The sequence below is a fragment of the Sus scrofa genome, chromosome 2 (assembly GCF_000003025.6).
Source record: "Sus scrofa isolate TJ Tabasco breed Duroc chromosome 2, Sscrofa11.1, whole genome shotgun sequence".
Classification (NCBI taxonomy): Eukaryota; Metazoa; Chordata; class Mammalia; order Artiodactyla; family Suidae; genus Sus; species Sus scrofa.
The window spans coordinates 89,451,030-89,460,192 of NC_010444.4; the positions used below are offsets into that span (position 1 = coordinate 89,451,030).

The 9,163-nt window shown below is 37.0% G+C and overlaps 1 protein-coding gene across 1 annotated transcript in view; it reads left to right on the top strand.

Moving 5' to 3' along the window:
* MSH3 (mutS homolog 3) overlaps nt 1-5,073 on the top strand; it is a 200,456-nt gene extending 195,383 nt beyond the window's left edge. The window contains 1 exon segment of the mRNA XM_021084495.1: nt 2-5,073. Coding sequence (XP_020940154.1) covers nt 2-172 — 171 coding nt within the window. The 3' untranslated portion in view covers nt 173-5,073.

The following is a 9,163-nucleotide window of genomic DNA, read 5'->3' on the forward strand; positions in this document are numbered from 1 at the left end:
ACAGACTTCTCTTCCTGATGTAATGAAGACTACATTTTTGAACAAAAAAGAGAGAATTAAAACTATCAACTGTACAAAACAACTCTGCAGTAACAGCCCATCTTTGTATGACGTGAGCAAAAAACATGACCGTGGTATAGTCTTATTAGAAATAGGGAGGCCTTTTGTGTAGAAAGTCTGATTCAGGTTCCAACCATCCTGACTTTTAAAAGCATAAACACTTTCGGATATTAAGATTTCTGTCATGTCACTAGCAAATGTCATGGATGATGAGATTCACATAAAAGCCTGAAGTGATAGAATTTACAGTTCAAGAACTTTTACAGAGCGATAGAACAATTTAATGCATGGTTTTATTTGTCTCAGTTCCGATAGTTTGGAACTGGGTGAAATGTCTGGCCAGACTATGTCTTCATTCAAACTAAAATAATCTTTTAATGCCACCAGTTTATTCACTATGAGCATAAGAATTTTTGAAAAGAAACAGAATTATCAGGCTTTTAGAAACATGAAAAGGGTAAGGTCCCATGAAATCTGAAAAGTTAACTATTGTCCTAGTTTTAAGCAATTTAAAAATTGACAGATGAAATTATTTGTCATTTAATAAGTAATAAACATTTAATGAATATTTGGTATAATTTATTATTTTTTTTCTGTGGAATTTTGGAATTTTCAACCATCTGGCGTTTGTTACTTTTTAGGTTTAAATGTGGAACGCAGGTTGCTGCTTCTCCCAAGTACACAGATCTGAGCTTATTCATTTTGGACCTTTCTGCTAACCAGTTACCAAATGTGTGGTCTTCCCTGTATTGAACCTTTCAGCTTTGTTGATTCATAAGAGAGTCCCTTCCTGCCTGTTTAGGTTGACAGGGGTCTCAGCAATGTCCTAGAGCTTTTTGTATCATGTACAACCTGGCCTCTCATATCCATATGCTTTTTGTTTCTAAATATATGATCTTGCACTCTTCATTCTGTTTCCCACCCATTTTTTATTCCTGCTAAGTTTGTGTCTTCCACAGACTTGATGGCATGTGTCTCTTTCCTTCTTTAGTTGTTTCTTACCATGGCCCTAACACTAACTCCTGGACACAGTCACTTTAGTCTCCCCAGGTTGAAGAGTTACTCACAGTTTAGGCCTCTGCTTCCCCACCTTTATGGACTTAGAATGTAATGTAGTTTGATTCCACCGTCTCTCCAGAAATATTAACATATAGTGGAATTCTCAAAAATGTCTCAAAATATAGTTGGGATTTACTGTTTAAATTTTTAAAAGAACAATACTTCTAAAACAACGTTTCAGTACCCTCTAAGACCATAAATGCTTTTTATGGACAAGATTTCAGAGGGAGTTCTATAATCTTACTGGCAGGACAGCAGAAAAGGGAGATGAATGAATCCAGGAATGTCCTGCCTATGCCTGAGGAAGTTCCAGGCACTGTAATCACTGGTCGCATCCAAGTGAACATTCCAGGCCATCTCTGGCTTGTCCAAGCCAGTGTCAACATTTAGGCAGGGGTGTGGGTTTCAGGAGCAGGGTGACCAGGCAGTAGTAATACAGTGTCTGGCAGCTGACACTGTGCAACATTAGATAGATTCTCCAACATAAAGCAGGAGGTCAGGCCTGCTCCAGGTTTGGAGGCAGACTAGCACTGCCAAACTCCATTTCTAAGGGAGGCTCATTCCCAGTCAGGGTCCTGAGGTGTTGAAGGGAAAGTTGTGGTAGAGACCCAGTCATCAAGGCTGTGCACATGTCATGGAGATTGGCAGGAAAGATGCTACGGATCAGGTAGCTACTCCAGATACCAGCCTTAAGGAGGGCTGCGATTCTAATTAGATGTAACGTCTTTTGAGATTGTGATTTCGTTTCCTTTAGTCGTATACTCAGAAGTGGGATTGCTGGATCACATGGTAGTTCTATTTTTAATTTTGGGGTGCCCATCAGACTATTTTCCGTAATGGCTTTTCCAGATTACAGTGTCCCCAGTGGAGTACAAGGATTCGCTTTCTCCTGTCTTCACCAACATTTATTATTGCTTGTCTTTTTTTTTTTTTTTTTTTTTTTTTTTTGGTCTTTTTGCCATTTCTAGAGCCGCTTCTGTGGAATATGGAGGTTCCCGGGCTAGGGGTTGAATCAGAGCTGTAGCCACCGGCCTATGCCAGAGCCACAGCAACGCGGATCTGAGCCATGTCTGAGACCTACACCACAGCTCACAGCAACGCCGGATCCTTAACCCACTGAGCAAGGGCAGGGATCGAACCTGCAACCTCATGGTTCCTACTTGGATTTGTTAACCACTGAGCCACGATGGGAACTCCAATTGCTTGTCTTTTTGAGGATAGCCATTCTAACACTTGTAAGATGATAGGTCATTGTGGTTTTTGTTTGCATTTCCTGATGATTATAGTCAGTTTTCAATCATTTCTATCACTCTAAAAAAGAAACCTGTTCTCACTAGCATACTCTCCATTCCTCCTCCAAATCCCCAGTCTTAGACAGTCATTAATCTGCTTTCTGTCTCTATAGATTTGCTGTTTGGATATTTCATATTAATAGAATTATTCAACATTTGGTCTTTGTGTCTGGCTTCTTTCATTTAGTTTACTATTTTCAAGATTCATCCCTGTTGTAGCATGTAACCGTACTTCATTCTTTTTTATTGCTGAAAACTCTTCCATTTTGTACATGTATATGTATGTACATCACATTTTGTGTATCCATTCATCAGCTGATACACATTTAGACTATTTCTACTTTTTGGCTGTTATGAATAATTCTACTATGAACATTCATATACATATTTTTATGTGGCAAGGCACAGGATTTTTTTTTTTAGCTCCCCCCAGTAATTCTAAAGTGCAGTCTGATTTGTGAATCAATAATCTTGCAGATTAAAAGTGACTAAACAGTATTTTTTCATTGCATGACAATCATTTATCCTTTCTTCTGCTCTATCTGTCATTTAGGACAAAGTGTGGCAGACTATAACCCCCGATAACTATTTGTTGAAATAGAAAAGAAAAACCAAACCCTTTCAGATTAGAAACCCAGCAAAATGACTTGTCTTTTCATAATCAAGATACTGTTTCACTAGGGATTCAGGATCCATTCGAAGTGCATTATATCTTGAAACCAAAAAATAAAAATCTCCTCTGACAATTAGTCCAAGTGTGAGCGTGTTGTCATGTTGATCGTGGTAATGGAGCTGGTGAAACAGTGCTCACTGCATGAATTCCAAAGTAGAGACTAGATTGAATCCAATGTGGTCTATAAATTAATGGTGACCTTTGCTAAATTCTAAGATCAGTATTAATTACTGCTGTGCCAAATAATTCTGAAAGTGCCATTTGACGTTTCACACCAAGGATATGAGTAGAGAGAAAAAGGAACCTGAAATAATGCCATCTGTGGTTTCCAGCTTTGTAATTACAGTCAGTTCCTTTTTGCAACATTGTAGTTAGTATTGATGATTATTGTGAGGGTTATTCATGTCCAGAGAGGTGTTACTATTCGGGGCATATCCATCCTGGTTTACTTGGGATGAGTCTTCTTCCCGGTCTACACCTGTTTTCTTGGGACATTTATTAAAAGGCTTTTTCACTCAAAAGTGTCTGATTCTTACTAGTAAACTACATGGTTACCCTAGTTATAGGAACTGTTTCATGGGTACACTCACCATCTTTAAAAAATGGTTTTTTTAACCTATTGTAGGAATTGATTTTTATCTGAATGTTCTGGTAGTTGTTTTTGCTTGTCCATAATAAATGCTTTACCTTGAGACATTTTTTTTTTCTTTTTGTTATTTCCCTAATACATTATTATTATTTATTTTTTTTTTACTGTACAGCATGGTGACCCAGTTACACATGCATAGATACATTCTTTTTTCTCCCATTATCATGCATCATCATAAGTGACTAGACATAGTTCCCAGTGCTACACAGCAGGATCTCATTGCTTATCCATTCCAAAGGCAGTAATTTGCATCTGTTAACACCAAGCTCCCAGTCCTTCCCCCCTCCCCCTTGGCACCACAAGTCTATTCTCCAAGTCCATGATTTTCTTTTCTGTGGAAAGGTTCATTTGTGCCATACATTAGGTTCCAGATATAAATGATATCATATGGTATTTGTCTTTCTCTTTCTGACTCACTTCACTCAGCCTGAGAGTCTCTAGTTCCATCCATGTTGCTGCAAATGGCATTATTTCGTTCTTTTTTATGCTGAGTGGTATCCCATTGTGTTTATGTACCACATCTTCTTAATCCATTCATCTGTCAGTGGACATTTAGGTTGTTTCCGTGTCTTGTCTATTGTGACTAGTGCTGCAATGAACATGCGGGTGCATGTATCTTTTTGAATGAAAGTTCTGTCCTGATAAATGAGCAAGAGTGGGATTGCTGGGTCATATGGTGGCTCTATATTTAGTTTTCTGAGTTACCTCCATACTGTTTTCCATAGGGGTTGTGCCAATTTACATTCCACCAACAGTATAGAAAGGTTCCCTTTCTCCACACCCTTTCCAGCATTTCTTATTTGTTGACTTGTTGTGATGGCCATTCTCACTGGTGTGAGGTGGTACCTCATTGTAGTTTTGATCTACATTTCTCTAATAATTAGTGATATTGAGCATTTTTTCATGCACCCATTGGCCATCTTGTATATCTTCTTTGGAAAATGTCTATTCAGGTCTGCACATTTTTCAATTGGGTTGTTGGCTTTTTTGCTGTTGAGTTGCATAAGTTGTTTGTATATGGCATATATGTAACTGGCATGTATTTATCTTCTTTGATGAAGTGTGTGTTATAGGCCTTCTGCCTGTTTTTCAATTGAGTGGTTCATTTTCTTATTGTTGCATTTTAAGAATTCTTTGTAAATTTTTAATAACAGTCTTTGTCAGAAAATACCCTGTGTCTTTTCTGGGTATTTTCTCCCAGTCTGTGCCTTGTCTTCTCATTCTCTTAGCAGTGTCTTTTGCAGAGAGAAGCTTTGTAATTTTAATGAAATTCAGCTTATCAGCTCTTTCATGGATCATGCCTTTGGTGTTATATCTAAATTGCCATTTCCATAACCCAAGGTCATCTAGATTTTCTCTCCTATTATCCTTTAAGAGATTTATAGTTTTGCATTTTAAATTTAGGTCTGTGATCCATTCTGAGTTAATTTTTGAGGAGAGTAAGGTCTATATCTAGATTCATTTTTAAAAATAGACTTTATTTTTAAAGGATTTTCAGTTCACAGCAAAATTGAGTATAAGTACCAAGAGGAAAGTCTATTTTTATTTTTATTTTTTTTTTAATTTTTTGCCACACCCATGGCACATGGAAGTTCCTGGGCCAGGGGCTGAATCTGTACCGCATTTGCGGCCTGCACCACATCTGTGGCAATGCCAGATCCTTTACCCACTGCACCACAGGGGAACTTCTGGATTTTTTTAAAATGTGTATCATAAGTGATCCTGATACAGATAGTTAAAGAATTGAGTTTTGAGAAGCATGGTCATGATGCCTTCAGATTCTTAATCATAAGAAGTCAGTTTTGCAAATAACAGTAGGCCTTTAATTTCTCCAAACTCCTTGCATTTTTTGTAACAGAATGTCAGGCAAAAGCAAACACAAAGTTGTGTTTTTGTGTTACAAGATTTAAAGGAGGGTCTATAGAGAGCACACGTGAGGTCTCAGATTGTTCATAAGCTCTCTACTTTGTATTTTAAATAATATTCAAGCAATGTAGAGCATAGCCAAGAAAGGAGATAATGAAAAGTATTCCCAAGTGTCAACTATGCTTCATGACCTTGAGCACCACAATTTTCTAGCGAACAGTGGCTTTGATATTATTAGTACACAAGCTAGGTTCTAAAATGCTCTTTCATGGTAGGCACAAAAAGCAAGATGACCTTAGTCGGAAAAGAGTTGTTGATGCCCGTAGGAATTAACTTATACTTTGTAAGCAACAGGCACACCATTCCCTATGTAAATTAATGCTGGTCAGCAGTGGTTTAACAAACCTGTAGTATTAGAATCTCCCAGAATACTCATTCCTATGTCAGTGAGGAGTGAGATGTGAATAAAAAAGTTACTAAGTTAGTGTTCTCTTGCAGTGAGAAAATGCAATTCCTTATTTTAAGAAGGAGCAAGTTGAAAATACTAACTTTTCTATGGAGTTAAGTACCAGAGACTTCAAGGCATCTCATTTAAATGTAAAAACTACATTTATTAGTGGCAGGTGAGCGTAGGTAGCCAATTGCAGGACATCTTAGTATATTAAATTTAGCTGCTGGCCCCCCAACAGAAGAAATAAAATGTTATATAAATGCCTAACTATAGTTATGATCTTTTTTCCAACTAAAATGATTCCTTCAGAATAACAGTTTATCATAAATGCATTGATCTGTGTTTAAGTGAATAATTACATAGTTAACAGTGATAGATGCTATTTTAAGTTGCAAGAACAGAAAGACACTAGAGGATACACTGAAAGTAAGGAAAACAGCCTGAGTTAGGTAAGGAAGAAGGAAATCTGAGTGATGTTCAATATACACACATGCAGTTCTGGGTTTGTTGTTGTGCAGTGGCTTCAGCAACAGGATTCCTTTTCTCCTCACATGGCAGCTATTCCACCATTATTGTGAATCAGCCTTTCTCTGTCTTTTGGTTGCTTCTGTCATCACTGACTTTCTACCCCACTTCTCTGTTTCCTGGCCTCTGCTTTTCCATAGCTTATACACTATTGCCTTCTCTTCAGCAGTCTTCGTTTCTGTCCTCACTACCAACTTTTTATTTCCTTTTTTCAGCTGTCCTAAGAAGGCATCTTGATGATTTACTTTATCATGGTTGTTTGACTTTGTGTCTTAGGTCACCTCCCAGCAGCTGGTTGGCCTGGAGAGGAGCAACCCCTAGATTAAGCATCTACTCTGTTTTAGTCACTTCTGTCCAGAATGGCACTTCACTCTATCCAGAAGGGACTGTGAGCTTAGCAGCAACTTTGAGAACCAGTATAAGTGATTGATCTGGTTTTATGGAGGTGCTGGAAATTTGTGCAGTATGTGAATACACTGGGAATCAGCCTTCTAAAAACAAAGAACCTCGCTGGTTCAGGCTAGTTGGAGGAGTATAGCAATACACCCGTCTTGAGTTAGTGAAATACCTGAATTACAGAACATTTGGCACAGTTGATTTATAGATTCAGTAACATCTTAAAATTGAAAGGGAGACTGTACCTAAAGTAAAGATAAAAATATCTGGTTGGAAGAGTTCCTGTTGTGGTGCAGCGGAAACAAATCTGACTAACATCCATGAGGACGCAGTTTCGATCCCTGGCCTCGCTAGGTGGTTAAGGATCCGGAATTGCCATGAGCCATGGTGTATGTCGCAGATGAGGCTTGGATCTGGCATTGCTGTGGCTGTGGCGCAGACCAGCAGCTACATCTCTGATTCGACACCTAGCCTGGAACCTCCATATGCTGCAGGTGTGGCCCTAAAAAAAAAAGACAAAAAAAAAATCTGGTTGGAAATACCATATGCTATCATTTAGACATAAAATATGATATGAATGAACCTACTTATGAAATAGAAACAGTCACAGACATAGAAAACAAACGTATGGTTACCAAAGAGGAAAGGAGCAGAGAGGGATAAATTAAGAGTTTGGAATTAGCAAATACAAACTACTATGTATAAAGTAGATGAACAACAAGATCCTACTGTATAGCATGGGGAACTATATTCAGTATCCTGTAATAAAGAATAAAGGAAAGAATAGATATATCTGAATCACTTTTTGTACACCAGAAACTAACAATATTGTAAATCAATTATACTTCGACAAAAATAAACATACATTTTAAAAACCTCATCAATGTGGAGTAATATGAGAAGTATTTTTTTATTACTACGCAATAAACTTGATGCAATGTTAATGTTTCCATGAAGAGTTAAGATCTTAAAATAAGTCCGAAGTTAATGTTGAAATATATAGAGAGTGAAATGGAAAAGCTTTTTACAGTTCTTGGGGAATGGAATAAAGCTAGATACTACTGGAAATAAACATACTAATGATAATGGCAGCTCCTTCTACCCTTAAGGTATTTAGGATTAAATCTGTGTTGAATGGTTGTAGAAAGAAGTCCTAATTTCTCCTGAACACAAATAGAAGAATGTTCTCTTCTTAGTAAATAAAAACTCTCAAATTCCATGACTCTAGCAGGCAGCCTAAAAGTACTTTGGATAAAAATAAAGGAGAAAATATTATAGTGGAGTCTAGTACTTTTTGGTCCTTAGCTGAGTTCCAAATTTCTGTGCTCTGCCATTTAGTATCTTTAAAGAAGTCATATGAAATATTTCTGGAAATTGATTTTCTCCTCTGTAAAATTTTAATCAGAATAATAACAAGTGACCGACTTAGCTTATTCATAGGAGTGTTCTGAAGGTCAAATTAGAAATTCATAAAGAGTTCTTATAACATGCTTGATGAATGTCAAATATTGTTACAGGTGATATGCTTGAGAAGACTAAATAGCCCAGGTATGAAATTACACAATACTGGTATTGAATGTATGATGAAAATATTTGATATTATATGTTTTGGGGAGACTTAATTCAATCTAATTTTTAAAAATTAAGAATAATATATATATATATATATATGTATATATCTACTCAGTACTTTTTTCAGTTTCTTTTCCCATATAGGCCATCTCAGAGTATTGAGTAGATTTCCCTGTGCTATAAAGTAGGTTCTTATTACTTACCTATTTTATATATAGTAGTGTGTATATGTTCATCTCAGCCACCCAATTTATCCTTTCCCCAGTGTTTACCCTTTGGTAATCATAAGTTTGGTTTTGAAATCTTTGAGTCTCTTTTTATTTTGTGAATAAGTTATTTTGTATCATTTTAAATTAGATTCCACATATTAGTGATCTCATGATTTTGTCTTTTGTCTGACTTAACATCACTTAGTATGATAATCTCTAGGTCCATCCATGTTGCTACAAATGGCATTATTTTGTTCTTTTTATTTTTTATTTTTATTTATTTACTTATTTTTTGTCTTTTTGCCTTTTCTAGGGCCGCTCCTGCGGCATATGGAGATTCCCAGGCTAGGGGTCTAATTGGAGCCGTAGCCACCGGCCCAGAGCCACAGCAACGCAGGATCAGAGCCACGT